The sequence below is a fragment of the Phycodurus eques genome, chromosome 8, assembly GCF_024500275.1.
Source record: "Phycodurus eques isolate BA_2022a chromosome 8, UOR_Pequ_1.1, whole genome shotgun sequence".
Taxonomy (NCBI): Eukaryota; Metazoa; Chordata; class Actinopteri; order Syngnathiformes; family Syngnathidae; genus Phycodurus; species Phycodurus eques.
The window spans coordinates 16,691,844-16,718,621 of record NC_084532.1 but is presented as its reverse complement, the minus strand read 5'-3'; the positions used below and the strand labels follow the sequence as shown (position 1 = coordinate 16,718,621).

The window sequence follows — 26,778 nt, the reverse complement described above, 5'->3', positions numbered from 1 at the left end:
AGATCACCAACATTGTGCCTTTGGAGACCAGGTTGCCCCCAAGGACCACGGCCTGTTCAAAAATTAGCTTAGCAGTGAGGAGACACTGTGGTATATCACTGGTGATAATTATTGTGAGGAATCATCAATGTATTCAGTGTCTTCACATAGATCAGTCCATCCATCCATTTTCCGTACCGCTTATCCTCACTAGGGTCGCGGGTATGCTGGAGCCTATCACAGCTAACTGCGGGGCGAGGTACACCCTGAACTGGTCACCAGCCAATCGCGGCGCACATATGGACAAACCACCATTCAGACTCATATTCACACCTTGGGGGAATTTAGAGTCTTCAATTAGCCTACCATGCATGTTTTTGGAGTACCTGGAGAAAGCCCACGCAGGCACGGGGAGAACATGCAAACTCCACACAGGGGAGGCCGGATTTGAACCCAGGGCCTCAGAACTGTGAGGCAGATGTGCTAACCAGTCGCCCATCGTGCCGCCACATAGATCAGTATCATTGATTATTATTATTAACGTTTAGTTAATGGTAATGTGAGAAAATTAGTTATTTTAGGGGTGTGTATCAAACTGGTAGCGGCACGGTGGCCGACTGGTTAGAGCGTCAGCCTCACAGTTCTGAGGAGTGGGGTTCAATCCCGGGCCCCGCCTGTGTGGAGTTTGCATGTTCTCCCCGTGCCTGCGTGGGTTTTCTGCGGGCACACCGTTTTCCTCCCACATCCCTAAAACATGCATTAATTGGAGACTCTAAATTGCCCGTAGGCATGACCGTGAGTGCGAATGGTTGTTTGTTTGTATGTGCCCTGCGATCCATTTTCTGAGCCGCTTATCCTCACTCGGGTCGCGGGCGTGCTGGTGCCTATCCCAGCTGTCATCGGGCAGGAGGCGGGGTACACCCTGAACTGGTTGCCAGCCAATCGCAGGGCACATACAAACAGACAAGCATTCGCACTCACAGTCACACCTACGGGCAATTTAGAGTCTCCAATTTATGCATGTTTTTGGGATGTGGGAGGAAACCGGAGTGCCCGGAGAAAACCCACGCAGGCACGGGGAGAACATGCAAACTCCACACAGGCCAGGACTTTAACCCCATCCTCAGAACTGTGAGGCTGACGCTCTAACCAGCCGGCCACCGTGCCGCTACCTTAACTATAACTTTAGTCATTTTTTTTAATAGTAATTTGGTGTCTTAACAAAACAAAATACAGCCTACTGTAAATATAATTTGTAAAAAATGTAACGCGAGTGATGTATCAACTAGTTGACTAGTAGAGTTTGCGAATATTTGACTATGGATGACTAGCTTTTGTGTTTGATGCGTTTGCCGCATGATTCATAAACAATGATCTTGGACTATGTCTTAAAATAGTTAAGTTTTTATATAGCACATATACTGGAACAGAAACCCAAACCTTTGCTTATGCTCTAAGGCTATTTTTTCTTGACGGAAAAATAAGACTCATCAAATAATTTCCCATATGGTTGATATCTACAGGAGTGTGCATACTTTTATTTCAAGTATTGCAAATACAGCCTGTCAAACATTTAAATTGATCTGGATTTTGGTTCTTTCTGCAAGGTCATAGAAACACAAGTCGTCCATCCATCCATTTTCTGAGCCTCTTCTCCTCACTAGGGTCGCGGGCGTGCTGGAGCCTATCCCAGCTATCATCGGCCAGGAGGCGGGGCACACCCTGAACTGGTTGCCAGCCAATCGCAGGGAACATACAAACAAACAAACATTCGCACTCACATTCACACCTAAGGGCAATTTAAAGTTTTTCAATTAACCTACAAGCATGTTTTCGGGATGTGGGAGGAAACCGGAGTGCCCGGAGAAAACCCACGCAGGCACGAGGAGAACATGCAAACTCCACACAGGCGGGGCCCGGGATTGAACCCCACTCCTCAGAACTGTGAGGCTGACGCTCTAACCAGTCGGCCACCGTGCCGCCAAATCAAGTCGTGTAAATCTAATAAAGCAGCTCAGTCAAATCACTATAGTTTTAATTCTGACAAACAACAAAGTGAAGAACGTTTTGAGCTTTTGAGGAAGTTGTGGTCTTTTGACAATTTGAGAGACTACAGAAAAGGTCATACCAAAAAAACTTATAATTAGGTAGATAGATATAGATAATTAACTAATTAGATAATTAGGTAAAGGAAAACATGCATCAGATAGTCGTTGTTTGTTGTGTTAACAAGACATGAGTACCAACAAGTGCTTTGTGTAAGCATAGCTATCATTCTCTGCTGTCTGTAAGGCCCTGTTTGCTTTACAATATTGGATTACATACAGTATGTCCATAAATGAAGTAGCCTAAAAAAAATGAAACATAACAAGAGTCGCAAGAGTCGTATTCATGAATGAGCTACACAACCTTGGGCGCCTTGTTGAAGTACATTTCACAATACATTGTATCTAAAAAAAATCACTGCACATGGGTGCCTTGTTAAATTACATTTCACAATACATTGTATCTAAAAATCACTGCACATGTCTGTCCTTGGGAGGGTACGACTGAAACATTCTTGTGATGATGGTGATGACGACCTTGATCCCTTTACATTTACTGTTAGCACATTACAATCTTTGTCTTTAAAAAGAATAAAACATGAGGTAATAATGTCAGACTATGACGTGACAGTCTCGGGGGGGGGGCATGTTATGCTTTCTATGTGATGAACTGCATACAGCCTAAAACCTAAAACGGTGTGTAATTTACTACATACTGCATATTAAAGTCATGTGTGAGCAAAGATGGCTTCTGTTTTTCGGCCACTTGAGGGCAGCAAATCCTGAAAAGAATATGCAACTTCTTCAGAAAGTGACTGAGCATGAATATTTGTGGAGCAAATATAGTATGACACATTATGGGAAGCCGTTTGAGCATTTATTTCATATTCTTGGTATCTAGCTTAAGCTCCATATACTAGTACGCTCTTCTTCTTTCTCACCAGTAAGACAATTCAGAGCGCTAAGAAGAAAGACTGAATGATAACGAGCATTGTTTAGTAGGACAACTCTGGCCTACTATTAGGACAGCTACATGTTACTAGTGAGGCAAAACTGTGACCTCTGTGCACTACTGGTACAACTAGTAAAGTGGTAAATGTTAACTCGTTGAATTTTGTCACTAGTTGTACTAGTAGCCCACAACTTTCAACTAGTGCGCAGTTTTGCCTCACTAGTAACATTTAGCTGTCGAAAAAAAAAACATGACTAGTTGCCTCACTCATGTGCTGCATTGTCTTACAAGCAAGGACAGGGAGTGTGCTAGGGCATGGGCCTTAAGATTGATTTCGAATAAATGATCAAGCGTTTTTCCATTGACACACAATGCAACAACATGACTCGGGTGATACAATACATTTGGTAACAACTTTGATACAGTCTGCACTACACGCGGACGTTGCTATGGTTTCACTTGGACTCAAAGCAGATACGCCCGCTCGCACGCACGCACGCACGCACGCACGCACACACACACACACCCGCGCGGGCACACACACACACACGCAGGGTTGGATCTAACTCAGTCACATTAAAGGTGATACGGGATGAGGTAGTATGTGCTCATGGCCTAAGTCTGCATTTGAATAAGCCTTGTTTTTGTTTTCTTTCTCTTTAGTCCAGAATGAGACGAAGAGAGATAACGATGGCGACCAGAGCCAAAACACCCAAGTGCTGCAACTGAATTGACCTAACATCCAGCTCTTTTTATGTTCTTTGCATCCTCCAGTCCGATCTCAGCGTCTCCCACCCCGGCCTGCGGTTTCACTACTGTCCGGGGGCGTAGGGCCAGCTGATGGAGCTCCCTGACAGCTGCATGTCTCGGATCAGCGTCTCGATGGGCGTCTTGCCCACCAGGCGCATGAAGAAGAGCTGCGAGATGAGGTTGGCCGGCACGGCGCGGAGAGCCGGCAGGCGCAGGAGCAAGCGGCCAAAGCGCTGAGGCTGGTTAGGGTACTGCAACCTCTCGTATTCGGTCAGGGCCACCTGGGCCTTCTCCTGCAGGGACTCCACATGGGCCGGATCCGTCAGACCACATGCATCTGACGGCAAACACACAGAGGAGGACAGGTTAAAAAAAAAAAACCTGTGATCTGACGCCTGATTGGATTTAGAGCACAGTGGCAGTTTTTGTGTTTCTCTGTGAACACATTGGGGGTCATTTTACAGTTTTTGTGTCACCAATCTGGTTACATGCAGACTTACCCGGTGAAAAGAGAGCAATGGCTTTCAGGCAGCTGTATTCAGCGGTGTCGACTTGCAGTCTGTTGAGTTTGTCCACTTGGTCCTGGAACACCCTGACCTGGTCCATGAAGTTCACCACCCTCTCTGCAGACATGGGGGACGAGTGGAAGCCGGCCGCTGCCAGCAGTGGGGCCATGTGGATTGGCAAAGCAGACTGGGCTGCGTTGAGAATGAACAGTTCGCTCCAGCTCAGCCTCAGCAGTGCCACCTGTAGGGATCAAGTCAAGTTTTTGAGCCAGTGTAACCACAAGTCAGTCTCGTCAGTGTTTGGCACAGGTGGGAAAAGTACTCAAACAAGTACAGACTCTGAAAAGTACAAAAGTAAGTATTATTTGTTTCTTAACATGGCAGTGTATGAAGTGAGAATAAGAAATAAAAACGCTTTACATTACACGTCGCATGTTGTTGTTAAGCGTTAGCTAGCGTTGGCTAGACTTGTATCGATCAAAACAAAGTGTTTCGATAGCTTCGATAAAATTATGAACCGAGCAACAAAAATGCTAAATAAGCTAATGATAATTGAAAAAAAAAAAGACTGCACGGATTTTCTTTCCAGCGTGATGTTTCGGCTGGCACAAGATACAGTGTATTCATCAGACTCATTCTTTAAATCTCTTAAATGAGGCCATAGATAGGAAATATATTGCATCTCCAAATATGTCGCCGCTATTGCTCCCTGCTTAATGTTCTTCTTTGTTGCTGTTGTCCCTGTTTTTTCTCCACCCAAAGATCTCAAATCAATCAAGGTCTCAACCGCCGTTGACTTTAACTCTCTCTGTGCAAGGCTATTTAACGTTGTGTTGTCATCTGCAGAGGTTGAAAAAAAAAAAGAAACAATCTATATATTGACAAAGTAAAGCGTGGAAAGCACTTACTGTATATCTGTTCAAATGTAGGGAGTAAAAGTAACAAGTCATCAGAAAAATAAAATACTCAAAGTACAGTAAATCTAAAATAGTAGGTACAGTACTTTGTTGCTTCCCACCACTGTTGAGTAAAAACCTCTTTATTCTACTTAAATTGGTTAACCATCTGATGTTTTGGTACCTCCCATCATCCTTGACTGACCTGCTCAGAAACTGGCAGCTCTGGGAAGTACGGGATGTTTCTGGCCCATTCGATGGTGCTGAAGAGGAGCCGAGCAGCTAGCTCGCAGATGCTGTCGATGCCCATGACGGGGGCTCCGCTCGCAGAAGCCCCCATCTGCGCCTGGCCGTACGGGGTCCCGTAGCGGCTGTTGGGGTACGGCTCGGCCCGAAGCAGCTGGGAGATGAGCTCCGACACCGGCTGCCCGTTGAAGTAGTCTGCACCAAGGTGACCGGGCAACACGCCTCCCACTCCGCCAGCCCGTTGGGAGTTGGGACTGATACCTGAGTGGGAAGGTGGGATGCGACCCCGCTGGACAGCTGCAATGACGCATGGAGGAGTGGTGACTGTCAGCAGCCACAGACACACAGGCAACTATGCAAGACATGTTGGCAGTATCGTTAGTTTTAAAAAGTAAAAGTGCATGGTTGTAGACAAACACAACATATTGTATCCCACCCCGTAGCTTCCAATTGTTCATGATACTATAAATCAGTGCATTTAGTACCAGGCCTTCAGTGAGGATTTACTTGACTTAATCCACCTCTTAACTCATTCACTGCCAGCCTTCCCAGTTAACATGGATATTTGACTCCTAAAGCCGTCAATGGCAGTGAATGTGTTAATACCACCGCCACTCTCACGCCCCAAATATAGAACCCATCAATACTATACAAAAAGGCAAAAAAACAGCACTCAGCAGTGCAGTTCAGAATCAACATTTACCTAATAACAAAACAAACAAAATTATTTTTAATGAAAATATATAATACTTGCCAGAGATACTGATTTGTAAAAGTATTCATGTGTGCAGATCGCTACGGATGTGTTTTGCTCGCTGAAATTTTGCTTTGACCAACCAATCAGAGGACAGAAAAATGTTGACGTCATCGAGGGCCAGCGCTGTGGCCCTGCAACGACGAAGTTAAAATCGTATTGGCTAAATAAAACAGCCCTATAACTAACATAGTTTAAGTTTGACCATCGGTCAGCACTACTGCTTATGAAGGCCCAGGGCAGATTAAAGAGACATGGCAGCGCATAAAGGCTGAAGTCAGATTGGACAAAAAAGTCGAACATCCACATCCACCAAGCAAACGCTCGGAAATGAATGTACGGTCATTTCTCGTGTGTAATGCGCATTTGTTTTCACTCCAAAAATGGTCAAAAGTCAATAACGCGCATTTTATATTGGTATGGTGGAAAATGAAAAGACTTTCACATTTTATAAATGACATTCATTTCAGTATGCCACTGCCCCCTAGATGTTATGAAAAAGTTGTTGGCTTTCATTCTATTATGCTATCTAGAGCAAGGATTTCCAACCTTTATGGACCCGTGGCACATATTTTACGATTGAAAACTCTCACGGCACACCAACAAACAAAAATGTCACAAAACGTGGATACATTCATTACTGTATGTAATTCCTGCCATCTAATCTAATAGAAGAGCATGTATTTGTTGTGTCTGTCAGTATGCCTCACTGGCATAAATAGATGAATAAAGATACATTATTAGTTGGGAAATAAATATTATTTTGAGAAGGTAAGTCCAATTTGATAATTTCCCACAGCACACCTGAAAAGCGCTCACGGCACATTCATGTGCCCCGGCACACTGGTTGGGAATCGTTGATTTAGAGGTTATGAAAAAGGTGGAGCCTCCACTTTCATTCCAATATGACAGGGGTACACATAACTGCATATATGTACAATTGTGCTCATAAGTTTACATACCCAGGCAGAATTTGTGAAATTGTATTTTCTATTTTTCTTTTGTAAATACGACTGATGACTGAACAACAACCATCATTCATTTCTTTATGGTCATGCTTTGATTAATGATAATGTTTTCTGAGATGCTTGACAGTTTAATTTGAATCCATTAAAATCAAATTAAATGTGTTTCACCTGGGCCGTCATGTTTTCTTTAAAGAATTGTACACATCTTCCAAATTCTGCCTGGGTAATCAAACGTGAGCACAACTGTGTGTTTTCTCATTTACAAAATAAAAGTAGGACTGTGAATTTCAAAATAACAGCAAGTTTATTAAAAAAAGTATTGTGTTTTCCAATAAAGTGCTTAACTTCAGAATAATTATTTGAACAAAATAACAAAATACAGATATTACTTCATGTTTTGGTCATATGGGTAGAAGCCAAATCATGCATGGTAAAAATGTATTATACATAGGTAGAAGGGTTTTCCAGGATGTCGAGGTCAACTTTGGGGGTGCGTATTATACATGGGTGCACATTATACTCGAGAAATTACGGTAAACGTTGGGAATAAATTATTACAGTTTCATGTAATAAATAGAAGTTTGGTTGTGAATGTAGGTCAGAGCTTCTGATAGCGTTTCAGCTAGCAGCATCTGAGCATGCTCTGTATGTACTGTATGTATATTGCACGTCGCTATCATGCAAACAAGCTCCAATAATAAGGCCTGGCATGCTATTGTTCTTGGCCACACAAAGCAACAGGTCCTTCTTCTCGTCCCTGTAATCTAGTTTGTTTTCATATTGGTATTTTGTTGAACTTTAACTTTTAATGTTTTGCGTTGCTCATCCATCTACGCTCTGCCCCCTCGCTACCAAAGAAAATGGTTCTCATCTGCCATCCCGCTCCTCCGTCAACATTAATTAAGTGAAACTGTGCTGTGAATGGCATCTCAGCATCACTGACAAAAAAATGATGACCTTTTCGAAATTGAAGAAAGTGTCTCTTTCATTTTTTTGACAATGTCGACATCTCAAGTTACAAATGCAAAATTTGATCAAGATCCAAATAAAACTGTGACCCATATTGTGCGCACCATAAAATCTCTGCATTGGCAGATGCCCTTCCTGGTAAAGTCCAATCGGCATTTTTGAGAGAGGAGCTCTGCTGCAGCTCTTAGTGAATTTGGTTGCCTGTTGTGTTTATGTTTGTGGCATTTGAGAGGTTTATTCAAAAGAAATTGCTACCAATATAATTTTACCTTAGCAAACCTGTCATAAATGAAACTACAGACTCAGGCTACAGCTAACAGCTGCAATTATGATTATTTGGTCCGTTATCCATTACTTTTCCATATCCACAGTAAGTAGGGTTTATATACATTACTGTGAAAAAGCTCAGTCCATCTCAACTGTATTATTATTTTAATTGCCTTTATCACAGCAGTCAAATAGTTGAACAAAAAAATGTGTTAAAGGACAGCCTCTGCTAGCAGTCTTATGCACAAAATGCATTACAGAAACTTTTTAGGGGCTGCATGTGCTAAGGAAATGATCTTTCCATTTTGGTGTCATGCCAGATAAAAGGGCAATGAATTTGTTTATGGATTCTAATCAATGGAACAGTCCACCCCCAAGAATCATAATGGCACCATTCTTTTGATCAACCTCCAGTTGGACAAACGAATATAAACACCATGATTTTTTTTTTTTGTCTCCCCACTTGTTAACAGTTTAGCCTTGGCTCCACTGAGTGACCTTCTGGTTATATATGGCCATTTTAGAATTGATTTTAAAAAACAAAAAACAACAACAACAACAAAAAAACACGTCTAACAGTGGCCAAGACCTTTGCTCTGTATGCTGTAAACCATTTCTACATATAGTACCTTTAAGTTCACCCTGCAGTGGTATATAATCACCTAAAAAGTTAATACTACTTTGACTGGGCCAACGTTGAGCTCCACATTTCCAGGTAGTGTGGAAACAGCAACAACGTGCGTCACGGCCACAGTCAGGCATTACTAACCAGGCCCGATATAACCTCCGCCACTCCTTACTGTGCATTAGGTGTGGAGATCGTAGGTCACTCCACGACAGTCCAACATGTAAGCAGACTTTTATAGGATCGTCAGTAAAGTTTCTAAAATACATTTTGAATAGTTAAATATAAGAAATGAATGATTTCATTTTGTGTTTCTTTCCCTTCTGCCCATTCAAATGTGTTGTGCGAGCAGCCACTTTCCCCCCTCTCATTACCTTCGGCTGCCCGCTTATCACAGAGGATCAGCAGCTGCCGCAGTTGAGCACCGTGGTGAAAACGTGCCTTCGGTTGACAGTACAAATATTGTGCTTGGGTCAATGGCAAATGTCACTGCTCGCCCTCACAGTTAGCTATCTATCTATCTATCTCTCTATCTCTCCATCTATCTCTCTAGCTTTCTTACGAGCCCCTTTTTATATTTTTCCTTTAAAATCTTAAGGGCTCATCACTTGTTATTGAGGGTTTATTACTGATTATAAGCAATTTAAGCTTAAAATAAAAAATACCACAATTCTATTGGTGTAGGTTGTGTGTGTGTATATATATATATATATATACACACACAGTATATAATACATATCGGTGAGGGTTTCTGAGGCTATCTATGTTTACTTGTTTTAAAGAATCTTTCTTTCCTGTTCTATTGGCAGATAATTTTGCTTAAATTGAGTAATATATTCCCCATTTCATTACTTTTTCCCTTGTTTTTCTTTAAGTCCAGTTTTGCAGTGATCTCGCTGTTTGTCATGCTTCCCTGTTTAAATTCAGGCCCATGCATTTAACATTCTAAATAGCTATTTACTGTAAAACGTGCAGTTGGAAGTGTTTTAAGGATGACCCAGTAACCTGACGTGGCAGCCCAGCGGCAACCGTGTTTAACTAACCTTCTTTCCGCATGCCTACACGGAAACATTTCTTGAGTCGGCAGTACTGGCACTGGTTGCGATGGTGCTGGTCGATTTGGCATTCCCTGTTTGATCTGCAATTACAAACATGAATGTAAGGTGGTGAAAGCCTTCACATGCGGCATGCTTTTCCAATAAGCACTTTGTAATCGCACGAACCTACCCCCCGCCCCGGTCCCCTACCCCACCTCCCGCCCCCCACCATCCTCGCCTCTCATGGACCTCTCTGATGAGTGAAAAGTGCGAGCTGGCGTGACTGAATATCTCCTCAAGGCTGTGACCTTTGTAAATCATCAACCCTACGCGACCTTGTGTGGCCTTTTACAGCGAGACGAGTTGTGGCAACATTCCTTTCAGCCCTGGATGTGACACGCTGATTAAAAAGAAACATTCCTTTCAGGGTTAGCGCATTATTATGAGGAAAGGAATAACCACATTTTGTGGCTGAGAGCTCCCAGGCTAAGAGCAAAGAATTGAGTTTGCAGCACTTGTGCTCCTGTACGGCAACAATAATGACAATGGTGACCTTCTGAGGCAATCCAGCAGCATATGCCTGACCTTCAGGGTGATCATGTTTTTCCTTCTTGTCAGGGCTGTTTGCGAGGTGAGGACCGACAAGCACTTTGGGTTGCAAAGGGGAAGCTCGGAAATATGGACCCTCGCCATTGAGAAAAACATTATACTGTACATCTCATTGCCGCTGTAGTATTTCATCTGGTCTTGAGACTAAAAGAAATAAGTTACCTGCAGGAGTAGTTGAGGTTGCGTCGGATGCTCCTTTTGAAGAAGCTCTTGCAGCCCTCGCACGTGAACACGCCGTAGTGCTTCCCGCTGGACTTGTCCCCGCACACACCACAGTCCAGCACGCAGGCCTTGTCCTCATCCGCGACGTCCACATCGCTGCTTCCGGCGTGCGGCGAGCCCTCCTCTTCCTCCCTGTGCAGGTACACTTTCTCCTCCACTCCGGTCGTGTCCCCGTTGGGGTTGCTCCATCCCCCGCTTACCATGGCCATATTCTCCAAGTCTCGTCACCCCGTGAGTGGATCATACACTGACCCGCCCCGGCTTTAAACTATGCTCAAAGTCAAAGAAGTGAGCCCAGGTGACAATGCTCCAGTGTGATTTAGAAGGTAGGTCGGAGGCAAAAGGATGAAAAGATATCTCTACGATGACCTCTCGCTCCTTGTCGGCTGTTTGGCTTGACCCGGCGATCCTTCCCGGTGGCCTCTGGTCGTCTTTAATCTGGCTGCACCCTCTGTTCTTGCCTTTCACCCTTGTGTTTGCTGCCCTGACCTCCAATCAATGGCTCCTGAGAAAACTTAACACACGCATTCAGTGGTTCAGAGTTCAGGCAGGAGGAAAAAAAAAAGGGTGCAGCCCGCTCTAACCCAGGAAACAATAAATTATACTTTGTCTCCCACTCTGGTTTCTCCCTCCCTCTTACTTTCGTTCGAATACTTTCTCCTTCTGAGAAGAAGAAGAAGAAGAAGAAGAAGAAGAAGAGCAAACTCAGTTATCCCTCAGCATAGTGGCGAAGGCGCAAACAGCCACTATGATGCTCTGCGCGTGACTGCTTTCTCCCAAAAGGACGAGTGGGAAGAAAACAAAACAGAGTTCTCCTTCAGGCAGGGTTAAACTACCCTGCCCTCTGCTCCGACTTCTAAACTCGTCCAACCAGTTCCTGTGCAGTGCTGAGGTGTTATCTGCTGATCTGGGGCAGCTCGAGTCCAGACTCACTCTTGACTTGTCGAGGCAGAGGTGACACTCATGAAGAAGGGGGGAAACGAGCCCCGCAAACGTTGATCCACTCAGCTGCTTTGGAGGAGGAATCGAAGTGTCCTATACGGCAAGATGACAGCCAAGCCCCACACTTTGTACCAATGAAAGGATCTGTGACCTAAAAGTGATGAAAGTTTTCCAGTAGAACGCTGACACCGGCTGCAGGCATTATATTAAAAGGGGAGAGGTCTGAGAAAGACAACACACTTCTCTTTCTCCCGGAAAAACGCCTCTGTGGTTTCTGCGGCAACTAAACTCATTAGCCCTCTCGTGTGCAGTTGACTTCTGTTTTCTTACAGCGCCTCCAACTCTGTTGGAAAGGCTCAAATGTCACAAGACAAATAATACCCCAAAAAGTCGACCTCCCCTGAGATCCTTTTTTCTTTTCTGTCTTGTTAAGTCACTGTCCATCTAGCAGTTACAAGCAGAGGCCAGAACCTCTCCACATTCCGTGCCAGGGAGTCAGGGTGTACTGTTGCACTCTGTCGTCCTTTCTCTCACCCACCCCCCTCCTCCCCCTCCTCCCCCTCCTCCTCCTCCTCCTCCTCCAATAGGAATAAATTAGTCAAAGAAGCAGGAAAAAGCAGGTCACGGAGCTCCAGTGGAAGGCAGACTGTTCCGCGAAGAGCAGCCAGCCTCCTCTCGGTCTCAGTCAGCCCCTCTCTGCCTCTCTCGGCTCGGCCTCCCCCTTTAGGGAGAGTAAGCGTGTGTCTGTGTGCTCAGGGATTTGACACTGCTATTCAAGCCCCGCCGTTGCCATGACGCCAGATGCCTTATAAGGCCAGCAGAGTCAAAGAGCACAGAGTGGGCCACGGCCATACACAGCACACACCACACACACACACACACACACACACACACACACACACACACATAGTCACAGAGAAAGAATGCCTGACTGGCTGCCTGTTTCCCCCCTGACCTCGGGCCATGGAGAGAGCGGGTGGAGTTAACCCCAACACTGCCACAGGACAAAGAGGAGGGGGGTGGCAGCTATCGGGGTGGACTCGTCACATCAAGCGTATGGCACCCATACTTACGTTCCCCACTCCACTCTAATCCTCAAGACTTCCTGCGACATTGTTGACCCGATAATATCGGGGAGGGCCAGTTGTTGTTGTTGTAGCGCGACTTGCGAAAAGGTTATATGATAAGGCCGCGGATCGTTTTCACACCTGCTGCTCACACTAACCCGCACGCCTCCGCACGAGGGGGCTGGAAGACTCCCCTGCGCACCCTGCCCGCACACGCCGCACCACCGGTCACAAGTTCCTGCTGTGTTGTCACATGAACTATTTTCCTCTTGGAAACTGACTTTATGAAGAAATAAGGGAAAGGTCAGCGTGTCCACGCGGTGTGTTTTTCAATATATCACACTACTACAAAAGGCCATTTGATAGTGTTTGGCTTTTCATATTCAAGAGTAATAGAATCATAGCATATTATGTGACTAAAACAAACAGTTGTTTCAATTTGCAATATTATCAATAAGGTCTTTACATGGTTTAGGGTGACTTACTAAGCTGCAGGTCTGAACTTTGACAACATTTGCGTCATTCCTTTGTAGGATGAGCAGGTTTCCATCCAACCATCCATTTTCTGTACCACTTATCCTCACTAGAGTCGCGGGCTGAGCAGGTTTATTCAATAAATCTGATTATTATTTTTTTTTTTCATGAAGGGTAGCATGGTGTGCTAGTGTTCAGCACGTTCGCCTCGCAGCTCTGAGGTTGGCGTACTGTAACTATATCAAAAAAACAACAACAAATTCCCAAAGTACAAGCTAAACATTTTGTTTTTTCATCACGTGTCTGTCCATCCAGATCATGGTAATCCGCAAAGGTTGAATTGAGGCAAGTGGACTCTTCTTGTTTGTTGATGTATTCCCCCCCCCCCCCAGAAATATTCATTCCTGCTTCAAATCAAAAATGTCTCATCAGATGGCCGTGCAGGAATGTCGCTTGAATGGGGAAACATTTTCCCTTCGTTGCAACATTCTTTGTCTCAGAAGAGGACGCTTTGTCAAAATAACACAAATTTAAAGTTGTCCCAACAAGGTGCAGTTTTTCCTCCAGTGATTTTAAACTTGATTGAGGCTTTGGACTGTTAACCTAACGTAACTTTAACCGACATCTTTTACAGCGAGACTATTTGTGCATGGGTAGACGTTTTGTTTAGTAAAGAGTTTATCAGGGGTGGAGCTAAACTGGGAGCTGAATTAGTGCTGTCCTTTAAGCTGCTGTGTATCAGGCATAGTGAACTGTCTGTGATTTTCACCTTTGACAGCCCACATTTGTTATGAACAACAGTGACAAACAACAACAACAAACAGCTAATTGACGCCATACACACATAAAGATGATTCGGGGACCAAAAGACATGATGATTTAGCTGTGGAAGCGTATTTGTTAATTTGAGCGATTGCTCACCTACACTAAAGCGAGGTTAACGCATACCTAATGTTAACATCTTAACTTGTTTCAAAAATATAAAGAGGAAAACATTGCAATGTGTGTTCTTACTGCTCTTATAGGGTGTGGTGTCCAGACTGCATTCAATTATAAAAAAGAAGAAAGAGAAGGCTAACAGTTGACTACGTTCTGGTTGCAACATCTTGTCGTTTTTGATTTGGGAGACAAACAGTCAACAGAAGCGGCGGCAACAGCGCGAGGTTTAGATCCACAAACGTCATCAGTTTCTCGCCCCCAATCTCCGAGAGGACGGCGATTTTGAAGTGGAAATGTTGAACTGTTTAACATCCCGAGCAGATTGGGGAGGAAAAGAAATCGCCCAGGATAATCTTTCCGGCGTCCGAGAATCTAGCCTTTCCTGATTTGCTCAAATTTGGCTTGATTGTCGGTGTGCTGTTCTCACGAATTGGGACCATTGACCTCTGGGTCATGTCGTTGTCAAGGTTTTGTTACGAGAGAATACACCCATAGAGTTCATATTTACAGCTGGGGGTTTGTCGCCAACCTTCAACTCATCATGCATTTTTTTTTAAGCCTGAGGTTTTGTAAACGAGTTATAGCAGCTAAACAAGTGTCACTTTGTGTTGGTTCCCTGTTGAGCGTAATGCAGTGCGCCTAACTGAAAGACTGGGGCGTGTTTTGTGCTCTTTGGACCGCAGGTCAGGAATGCAGCTGCTCTCAACGTGAAGTCGACTTTTGCGGAGTCGCCGCATTCTTTACATAGACAAGAGTCCACAAAACGCCAGCAGGGCAAGCACTCACCTGAGTACGACACAACCTGAACACACACACACACACACAAACAAACACACACAGATTCAGACAAATACATTATCTAGTTAAAACTAGGGCGTCTTTGTCACAGGCAAAAACATATATTTTGAATATTATATATTTCATTTACAGTTAGCCCCTGTTATTCGTGGGGATGTTCCAGACCCACAACCACACCCCAACCTTACCTATAAGTGAAAATCTGAGCTATTCAGAGATCATATAAAATATTTGCTATAGCTTAACGTACAGTGTTTTAAAACCTATTAAAAACACAATTTTCTTTCGTGCTCTATTAAGTATTCATTAGCACTGTTTTCACTCTCTTGCTTGCACAGTTCTTTAAATAAGAGGCAAAGCGAGTTTGCTTCAAGCTGTTTATTTGTTACTACCAGTTGAAGTTAATGTAAAACTGACTCAAAAAACAATAGTTAATCAAACATTGTATCGTTAAAAACCAACATTTTCGACACAACCATATAATATTGCTTAATTGTTAATGCTAACATTTTATGAGAATTGCCAAAGACGAGCTAAAGGAAATTAGCATTGACGTTACGGTAATTAACCTTGAAACAACTGCTACTTTAACCTACATGAAGCAGCAACACAAACAAAGAACAATACTAACATGTATTTATTTTCACTGCTCTGTGGAAACAACGAATGTTAAAACAGCAAAACGTTGTACTGTATTACTGTAGACTGAAGGGGCATCCTCTTATTCTTGCTCAAATTAAGCCGCATCTCTTCCAGGAGACCTCAGTGCTGCCCGGCAAGTTGTGGCACAACGTGTGACCTCACTGAAAGCACGCAACTCTAAATTCAAACTTGTCTGTATGCTGTAAAAACCCATACCAAAAAAAAAAATCTGCGCTATAGTGGAGAAACACTTTACAGGTCCAACAAAATCAACAACAATCAGCTCTAATTTTAGCTTATCTTTCTAATGTCAGTTTTGTGACGTGCCCATGCGGCACATACACACAGTTATCTGCTACCTCTATGAGTTGAAATGTTTTATTGTCTTTATGGGGCCTCGATTTATTATGATTTTTTTCCCCCTTCCTACTCTGGGCTCGTCTGAGCTCAGCCAACCGGCCGAGTGACATGGAAAAGGAGACAAAACTCGGGCTCTCCCCTATCGTCATGGAAACAGAAGTCTCGGACAAGCCATTGGCCCAGGAGTATATGGGGCGGGATGACGACTGGTTCACTTGCATCAAAAAGTCCCTAAAAACAGGATGATTTCAGCAAGTCAAGAAATGGGGTGTGTAAAGCAAGCCTGATGTAATGGATATAATTGATCCTTGTGGTATTTTGACTAAAGCAGGTTCAAGGCAAGACACACACGCACACACACACACACACACACACACACACACATGCACACTCACTCGTCGTACTACGTACCTTCATTCTGTACAGGTTTAACCAGTTGAAGACCTGTGGGCAGCTGGACATGCTCCGCTGCAATGGCCACTTATATTATCTCAACAAGGGAACACAAAAGCCCTTTTGATGATCAAGTGTCTGAAAACATTTGCACCCGCTTGCTTTTTGTGTGCGTGCGCGTGTGCTCGTTCGTGTATGCGTTCAAACCCTCCGGTGAGCAAGGTGAGGAGAGCAGAGGTCAACATGTGGCAGTCAAGCAGTGCGGCAGGAAGCGCGTGTTCTTTGGTTTGGAGTGGAGGTGGGGGCATATAGCATGTGATGAGCACAACCGGCGTTGGGGAGATTACTTTGGAAATGTAGTTGCGTAGAATACTCCTATTCAAATTTTCAACAGAGCATCTTGAAAGATGCTCTGTTGAAAATGTAATAGGAGTGTAAATATTTCAATTACTTTCTCAATATAATATAACTAATTACATTTGATTGCATTTGGATTTCAATTTTCAATTAAAGCCTAAACAGGACCCATGTATGTTTTCTCTAAAAAAGTGGATTAAAACCATTGATCATTATTTTGGAATTAACCACACATTTGTTCTTTACACAAATAATAAACTGATAGCAAAACATGATGAAATGTCTATACATCATAAAAATGTGTTTGTTGCATTATATGTGTACAGCATCGGTGAAACATGATACCATGTTGACATAATGACAAATGTGCACAATTTAGACAATATTGCTTCATATGACAAGTGAACGTTCCATAAAAAAAAGTCCCAAATTATGAAGATGAAACAGTTCAAAAGTGTAACTATAAGTCTAACCTTTTCAAAACCTCAGACAAACTAATAGATTTGCCCACAAGGTGGCACTTCAAGGTCATATTTGGAAAGATATGTCACGTTTGAGACTCCAGCAGAACTGCACACGACCGCAGAGCGTCACAAACAAGCGTCAGCTTTAGAAGGAGGAAGTGCTGGACTGCCACATGTTGACCTCTGCTCTCCTAACCTCGCTCACCAGTGGGTTTGAACACATACACACGCGTAAACAGAAAAAAAGCAAGCATGTGCAAATGTTTTCAGACACTTGATCATCAAAAGGGCTTTTGTGTTCCCTTGTCAAGATAACAGAAGTGGCCATTGCAGCAGAGCATGTCCGTACATTTTGTAATTAAATTACATACTGATAATCTAGTTACATGCAATTAGTTACTCCCTAACAATGATCACAACATCAAATTGTACGATGTCTTTGTACCAGTGATTCTCAACCTTTATTGAGTCAAGGCACATATTTTACATTTGAAAAATGTCACGCCACACCAACAAATAGAAATGTCATACAAAGTGGATACACAAGTCAATTATCCACTTTCTGCCATCTCATTGAATAGATTTGTTTTCTGTCAGTCCTTATATGCCACTGGCATAGCTAGATGAACAAAGATATAAAGAAAGAATATGTTGACCAATTAATTGGAATTTGGTCATTTCCCACGGCGCACCAGAAGAGCTCTCACGGCACACTGGTTGGGAATCACTGCTTTATACTATTATACAATCACTTTGGTAGTTAATTTAAAAATATATATATTTGTAGCAAAACAATTAAAGCGGTTGTCATGGCACATTTCTTTTCTTTTATGAAGAAGCAAATGCACACTAATGCACTGACTATTGATCTGGGCGTGTGTAAGAAGAGTTGAATTGTCCTTAAACTCATATAAGTAATTTTACGTGTACAAGCACAAGCACATGATTCCCTTTCCTTCCTCATGAGCCCCCGTGCCCTTTGGCCCATAGAGCAGCTTCTTCTTCCCTCTCTCTCTCTCTCTCTCTCTCTCTCTCTCTCTCTCTCTCTCTCTCTCTCTCTGGCTCTCTCTCTGTTTTCCATCACGGTCTCTCACCCCCTCACAACACCCTCCATACAGAGGCCTTTGACCTCGAGCGAATAACAGAGCAATTGAGAATAAACAGGGCAAAGGAACCTGCCAAAGAAAACCATCTGCTGGGGTGAGCGCAGCGCACCACACGGCGTCCAATCAATAGTGCGCCTGCTCCACGCCCAGGACCTGCAGGAGGTGGTGGGAAAGTTCCCATTCGGTGTGTGTCCTTGTCATTCAAATCAGCTGCCTTGAGACGGCTGTGAACAAGGTATCGAGTCATGTCGGTGCATTTGCTGAGTTGGCGGGAATTGTGTCTTTTTGTATCGTGGAGATTAAATGTCACGGAGCAAATGACTTTCTACTGCCTGACACAGTAGAGCGATGACTGTTTCATTCTCTCCGCGCCTGAAGTGTTGCGTCACTATATCCGCTGTCTTTGTGGAACTACTCTCACTTTATTGTTGCGTATATTTCCTGAACTTTGACCTCTGCGTTTCACCCATCACGGTAGTGAACACAGTAAGTACATGGCATTAGTGACACGTGGCACAGTGGCTGACTTTCCACTTGCATTAGCATCAGCACTAGGTTTTTTAAAACAACAACACAATAAGATGCTCATTGTAATAGATTTGTTTTCTTAAATAACTTATGAAAGAAAATTCTATTAATATTCCTCCATTTTCTATCGCAATTGTCCTCATTTGGAACATTGGTGAGTTGGATCCTATCCGAGCTGATTTGGGCGAGAGGCTGGACACACCCCGGACAGGTCGGCAGCCAGCCGCAAGTGTTTCTTTATCTCTCCAATGCACAGCTCTGGTGCAGAAAACGGACTTCCAAGTCGTTCCTTTTATGCAACAGAGATCTTGTGTTGGACAGATCATAACTCACTGGAAATGGCTGTGTTCGTACAAATATGTCTGTCGATGTGCATCATCCATCAAGTAAGATTTATAATGTAATACAAGACATTCATTTGCCTATGAATTATGCAATAGCCATCAAAATAATCTCGAGGGTTTTAGAGGTCGATAAAGGCCAAGCAGCTATTTAACTCTCAAGTCCAAAATGATTACCACTGGCAGGCTGTCAATATGTTGTCAGTGCATAATCCAGTTGAGTGATTGTCACCATGTAAATTTGTTTCAGACAGGCCATTCATTTAACACTCAGGTGCAGTCACAACATTTCGGTCAAGCTCCTGACTTCTCACTTTTGTAAATCTTCGTCCAATCTGCTCTGTCGATGTGCCTTAGACATTGGCCAGAGGTCACAGAAGAGTTCTTAGGGCTATACTATGAACCTAATCTGCTCAGCGAAGATGACTCAAATGCTCTAACGGGATTAAAAGGAAGCCCCGCCCCTCGCCGTCTTTCTTCTTTAAACACCTTAGTGCAGTAATCTAACAGCCACAACCTGCCCACTCAAGTAACCTCATTAGCTCACCTCATCTGCTGCCGCCGCTGCTCTCGACGTCTTATGTTTGCTTTAAATCACGGTAAATCACAACCAGTCTGACGACGGCCTCTTACTTATACGCCACATTCAACATGCATTTTAATTCTGTTACCCTCTGTTATCATTCTGCTGGACCCAGTAGAGTACAACAGGAATGACAACACAGTCAATGATGTGAATTCACACTTAAAAACTTACTTCTTTCATTCATTTTTATGATCTTTATTTGCAACCAGAGAGCAAAATCTACATCTCATCTCATCGGAAATATTGTACTTTTTGAGCATTTGTGAGGCAATGATATCATACTTCAAAGCACTCGCGAATGTTGCTGTGATGTCATTGTTATACTGCTCACAGTGCAAAACGACTTGGTACTGGTATGATATGCTGTAACGGCGTTACTAGCGTTCAAAGACTTGAATTCATTTGTCTCTGTGGCATGCCAGCATTCGTCAACAAATATTATTTCTAGTTATAGCCCAAATAACTTCAGATATTGTTGCAGTGCAGTGGATGAATATTGAGATATTGTATATATTGTTGCAGTGCAGTGGATGAATAATATTATTAGTGTGAGTCTCAAGTATTAAAATGCTATTATGGAAATCACTCCACAATGCCCAGGTGCATCAAGTGTGTGAATTGTGGATGCATTCCTATCTATATTGTTGTTAAAATCCAAAGAATCCACAGGCGCCATTCCATGTGAGATGCCTGTTGCGTAGGTGTGTGTGACTTGAGTTATTGCGTACGACATAATCGTAATGCAATGCGCATTCATGTGGAAATAATCATAGTGGACCAGAATCCACTCTCTGTGTACTGTTGTCCCGCATCACAATCCCAAAGTTTCTGGTTGTATGTATACCCCAGAAAAATCTTTCGGTGGTTGCATCACAAAAGCCTACCCAAGAAAAGAAATCCAATAAAATAAAAGCAAAACATATTTGTGGTGTAAATCCTTTTGATGGACACTGAGCTGAAGCCTCACATGATTTAGCGACAATTGTTTGAACTCAGAAAAGTTGACTATTTTTGCAAAACATTTTGCTCAAACTACAATCGTACCACTTGAGAAGCATTTGACTTGAGAGCTTCCGCTGTGCATGTTTTGGAGTAATACAAGCTGACTTGGACAAGCCATATCTGCTAATGTATTATGAAGCTAATACACTGTACATCTTCGTGACTACCGCACAATTCACACGTGTCTCCAGTGGAAAATGTCTGATGCTTGTACAAAACCTAAACAGAGGTTTGGACTGAAGTAAAAATAAACCAATGAAAGTAATTTGCTTTGGAAACACATCTTAAATGCTTAAGAAGCGTTTGGACAAAAATGGTGACGTAATCCGGCCTAGGTGGGCAAAGTATAGCTTGCGTGCCACATATGGTCCACACCGTACTTAAATCCGGCCCACTGATCATAACATAAACAACAGTCCTGTAATATTTGGCTCACTCATTTCGCCCTTGTCCTTCAAATTGGTCAATTTCAATGTATTTATTCCTTATTTAGCTTATCTACATATGGATCTAATGAAATAAGTGATTAATTGATTTATTTTCAATAATACAAAAACAGTAAAATAAGCAATTTTATATATTAATTTAAAAACGTTATCATCATATGTTTTATTATTATTATTATTATTAATTAAATAATTATATAATCATACTTAAATAAATTCTGGATAATAAAATTTAAAAAATGAGAATTCCTATATTTTCCTAAAAAAAAAAATAAATGTTTGACCTCATCTGGCTCTGGCCTAGACAGCATCCCCTCCTGATATTTTCAGATGCTATTGCTATGACATCATTTATTACGAGTTTAAATTGACAAAAGGCAGTCAACTCGTCATGAGTACGTTTATGTTCAGTATATTATTCCTTCAAATGGCTTGTGATGAGGATGGTATATTTTGAAACAACTATATTGCGTGTCAAGCTTCCACACACACACGTGCTGCTGATGGGCCGGAGGAGGAGGAGAAGGAGAAGAAGAGGGTGGATATGGAGCTGTGTGACAGGTGAGCTAATGGCTTTAGGGGAGAAAGGGATGAGGCCACCGGCTGTGATCTCTTTACACAGATTACAAGGGGACAATTTATTAAAATGAGGAACGGAGGCCGAGTAAATGAATTGACCTAAAACCCCTGAGTCACTGCGCCCTTGTGTGTGCGTGCGTGTGCGTGTGTGTGTGTGTGTGTGTGTGTGTGTTTGAGGGAGAGATTGCATGCACCCTCACGCTGACACACAGGGATCATTCGATGTCTAATAATGGTTGGAGTATTTTTGAAAACTGCAGGCTTGCAGGCTTCATGCTATAACTGTCAACTGCAAATTTTGGGGGTTAATGCCACATCAATAGATTTATTTCTCTTAGGTTTTTGTAGGCCTGAGAGTTCAGTATATGAAGAATACATTGAGATAGGTGTGAATGTGAGTGCGAATGGTTGTTTGTCTATATGTGCGCTGCGATTGGTTGGTAACCAGTTCAGGGTTACATCGCACTCGCCAAAGCAAGGAGGCGAAGGAAGGCTCCAGTTCACCCTCAATCCTACTGAGGACAACTAGTATATGGGAGGAAAAATCCAAATGGAAAAGGCAAACATAGTTTAGTAATAACGTAAATATATAATAAAGTAAAAACGTCTCACAATACTGTGTCACTTCATGTAATTTATCACAAGATATAACCATTTAATTACAAAAAAGGAGGCTTTTTATACAATAAACAACGCTTCCTTTAGTTTTGTGCATACCTGTAATTCCATGATCAAATTCATAGCCACAGCACCAAAGTGAAATTAATTATTATTATCATCATCATCATCATTATCATTATTATCATTGAATCTAGCTGTTCCGTCAAAATCATTGCGTGTAAGCAAACAGGATTGAGTCCAACATGTGACGCAATTCTGAAGGCATGCTCCCTCATCTGGTGAGAGTTGTTGTCACAGAGTAAACATGAGTGAGAGCCAGAGGAGGAAGCGAGTGCACACAGTGGCACTCGAGTGTCCAGATAACGTCATCGAAGTGTGACCTGCTACTAGTGCACGGGAAAGCATGGCGGCACAGTGACTAAACTATCACACACTACACCGCAGTTTTGGACCAATATTTCCAAACTGTCAATAATTTACAGTTGACACAGAGTTGCAGCATTAGAAGATATACAGACTTCTTGTCAGACTTCTACAGATGTACAATAGTTACATTTTTAGCCAACTTAGTCAACACGGATTTGTGAGAGGAAGCGTTGTCAGATCTGTGTAAAAGTGCATTAAAAAGGCAAACAACAACAAAAAAGGATTTCCCCATGGGAAAAGATAAATAAAATAAATCTCCGCTACCACCCCGTCAATGGTGCAAATTGAAAATGCGATTTTCTAGGGTCCCTTTTAGTCATCGTGGGCGCTTAGAAAAGTCATTATTTTTCTTGGCATTACGGTGTCCCTGCACCTGTATCCAATAAAGAAGCAACCGCACAGTAACTTTAATTCGACTCTCGTAATATTACGCCTTTTCCCTTGAAAAATATGGCTATGTTCTAGTAACATTACATGTATTCTTCTCCAAAATACACTATTTTTTTAAATATCAAAAACATACAATTTTATTCCGTAATATTACAATTTAAATGTCATACTGTTATTATCTTTATCTGTGCAGCATGGCCCTAAAACTCAATTATAAAAACAAGAATAAAACAAAACTAACAACAATTTCAACAACAAAGATGATGCATATTTAAGATATTGCTGTTGTTGTTTTTTTTTTTTTTTTTTTACAGAGACCAAAATATATAAAATATTATATAAAGCTATACAATAGATTTGTTTTGGTAGCTATAGACTAAAGCTACGTAAAATAGTATAAAACCTAGTAGTATTTCAAATAAAACAAACATACAGTGGGTACGGAAAGTATTCAGACACCCTTCAATTTTTATTCAGACCCTCTTACATTCCCCCCCCCCCCCCCCCCCTTTGTTATATAGCACCCATTTGCTAAAATCATTTAAGTTCTTTTTTCCCCCTCATTAATCTCCATACAGCACCCCATATTGACAGGAAAAAACAGAATTGTAAAATGTTTTGCAGATTTATTAAAAAAGAAAAACTGAAATATCACACAGCCATACGTATTCAGATCCTTTGCTGAGTATTTATTTTAGTAGAAGCACGTTTTCACCACACATGCCACTTAGAATTAAGGCCAGCAGTTTCTATCTTAGTCTCATCAGACCAGAGAATCTTATTTCTCACCATCTTGGAGTCTCTCAGGTGTTTTTTTTTCGCAAACTCCATGCGGGCCTTTATGTGTCTTGCACTGAGGAGAGGCTTCCGTCGGGCCACTCTGCCATAAAGCACCCAACTGGTGGAGGGCTGCAGTGATGGTTGACTTTCTAGAACTTTCTCCAATCTCCCGACTGCATCTCTGGAGCTCAGCCACAGCGATCTTTGGGTTCTTCTTCACCAAGGCTCTTCTCCCTCGATTGCTCAGTTTGGTGTACGAAGGGCGCTGGTCGTCCCAAACGTATTCCATTCAAAGATTATGGAGGCCACTGTGCTCTTAGGAACCTTAAGTGGAGCAGATTTGTTTTTTTTGTAACCTTGGCCAGATCTGTGCCTTGCCACAATTCTGTCTCTGAGATCTTCAGGCAGTTCCTTTGACCTCATGATGCTTATTAGCTCTGGCATGCACTGTAAGATGTAAGGTCTTATATAGACAGGGGTGTGGCTTTCCTAATCAAGCCTAATCAGTATAACCAAAACACAGCTGAACTCCAATGAAGATGTAGAACCATTTTAAGGACGATCAGAAGAAATGGACAGCACCAGAGTTAAATATGTGATTCTCACAGCAAAGGGTCTGAATACTACGTTTTTTTCTGTCAATATACGGTGTTGTGTGTAGATTAATGATGGAAAAAAATGAACTTAAATGATTTTAGCAAATGGCGAGTGAAGAAATTAAGGGGGTCTGAATACTTTCTGTACCCACTGTACATTCTGATAAACTTAATAAAAACATCAACAACTAATTAAGACGCTCCACTGACAACAGCTGATTTCTCTCAATAGTGATCCAAAATTCAAGAGAATGAGCTAATGCGACACCAGTCTGGTTGCGCTCACCACCCACCGTTGGCTCTTAACAAAAGGTCAGCAGCATGTTTCCACACAATGCGGTCTCTTTGATACAAGAAGAGTCAAGCAGAGGTTACGACCGTAGCGTAATCTAAAGAAACCTTTGATGAACTCAAACATTAGACATAGATCTTCAAGAACAGGCACACAAAGAGGAATGATAATTGCGTCATCTGCTTAAATGGCAGCTATCACAACAATAGTGACAGTGACCTGGACGTATGGGCGAAGCGGGAAGGACACGGCCTTTATGGCGACCTTTGCTCGGGAAGCAGCGACCTGGCCAAGAGTCAGGGTGCCTGGGACTCGCCACCTCGTCTGCCATTGTCAAGCCTCAATTCACAGCACGACGCAACAGCCAGGCATCTTGTGGGCGTGACACTCAACCTTTGCCTTAACCTCCTGACCGCCGTTCACAGCTGCAGTTGACCCGCTTGGGCGGGGCGGGGCACAGTGTTGGCCGGAGGGTAGGGGGCGAAATGATTGAGAAATGAGTTTGGTTCTGGGGGATGGCATTGGGTCCCTGCGGCCTCCTCCAAGTGGCCGGTTTTCGGGGCGCCTTAGTGGGACCGTTGGACCGCCCCGGACCCCTGGATAAGTGACGTGTCCCGTCCACGGGGCCGCTCTCAGGTAGACTCCTGGGCCCGACCCCGCCTCTCGATTGATTAGACGGGGCCCTAAGCCCCCGCGGTGCAGGCACAGCAATTACAGGACACTTCTGACAGGCATCGTGGATGCGAAACGGCGTCAATTCACTTGCATGTGTCCGCAGACACACACCCCTGAGACTTATTCGCTGGGTATGAGGCCACGCACTCATTGCGAGAAATAACTTATGACTGTGAATTTCCTGGGTATCCCCGCACTCAAACTCTGGTCCTATAGAAGTTTATAATTTACATAGCCACTCCCACCACACTTCAGTCGTACAGCCGGGTTCACGACCCCCTTGTCCTGCGTGCTTCCCCTCCTGTCCTTATCCTGTCCCATCTTTCCCTCACAGGGTGTAGCACTACTACCCCATACAACATTCATATCTAATATATATTTGTTCGAGGTATATAATGATTTACTTTCCTCATCTTGTTTACAGCTAGTGCTTTGTCTTTTGTTGTCTTCTTTTCTCACTCCCCTCTAGAAACCTTGTTCTGTTCGACTTTGATTCCCAATAAATATCCATTAAAATACTAAGAAGCCACAGTGGCAGCGTAAAAAGTCCACTGTGACACAGTAAAACTGTTCCGGCATAAAAGGGATACATATCCTCCTTTCTGCTTGACCTAACAGCCGACCAGGACAAAAAAAAAAAAAGAAAAAAAAAAAAAAAAAAAAACTCACATGGATTTAGGGGGCCTATTATTATCGTTACGCAAACTAAGCCTAGGGCCTTCGGTAAAATAACGACTGAGGGCGGAGCAACCGCATGTAAGGCAAGATTTGCAACTCCGTGGCCATATTTATCCACTTTTCTGACCCCTTTAACAACTATTCTGAGTGAATTGTGTTTGTATTAGTGTGACTCATTTGCAGTGGCTTGCCACCACTAATTCAGTACAGAAAGTCTTGCTTACAGACATATTTTCAGATTTAGGCGCCAGCTCACCTGCGACTCTAGCAAGAACAAGAAAATGACAGAAAATGGATAGACTTGTTCTTGTGCAAACTTACCCTTGGAGTAAAATATTTTAGGTTTTTCATAATCCTGCAAAAATGCATGCATAAAAAAAAGTAATAATGAGCTTGGTACACAAAGAGCTTCCGTTTATTTGAAATTGTGCACTGTTGTGGAGGTGTAAAAAAAAAAAAAAAAAACTTGAT

The 26,778-nt window shown here is 42.8% G+C and overlaps 1 protein-coding gene across 1 annotated transcript; it reads right to left on the bottom strand.

Annotated features, from left to right (window-relative positions):
- Nucleotides 1-1,997: 1,997 nt before the first annotated feature.
- Nucleotides 1,998-12,337, bottom strand: LOC133406387 (nuclear receptor subfamily 2 group F member 6-like). The gene is made up of 5 exons (XM_061683958.1): nucleotides 10,766-12,337; nucleotides 10,001-10,095; nucleotides 5,334-5,671; nucleotides 4,227-4,473; nucleotides 1,998-4,063 (listed from the first exon to the last, which is right to left on the bottom strand). Exons 1-5 carry the CDS (start codon nucleotides 11,032-11,034, stop codon nucleotides 3,789-3,791), a joined length of 1,224 nt encoding a protein of 407 aa, XP_061539942.1. The 5' UTR covers nucleotides 11,035-12,337; the 3' UTR covers nucleotides 1,998-3,788.
- Between the last annotated feature and the right edge of the window lie 14,441 nt (nucleotides 12,338-26,778).

Bases quoted from the DNA above. Each gene is read 5' to 3' on its own strand.
- LOC133406387 (XM_061683958.1), bottom strand. From the start codon at position 11,034: ATGGCCATGGTAAGCGGGGGATGGAGCAACCCCAACGGGGACACGACC. The intron at 5,672-10,000 runs GTTAGTTAAACA...GCGTCATTGCAG, and splicing joins TGTAGGCATGCGGAAAGAAG to CTGTCCAGCGGGGTCGCATC. The intron at 4,064-4,226 runs GTAAGTCTGCAT...GTTTGCCGTCAG, and splicing joins CATTGCTCTCTTTTCACCGG to ATGCATGTGGTCTGACGGAT.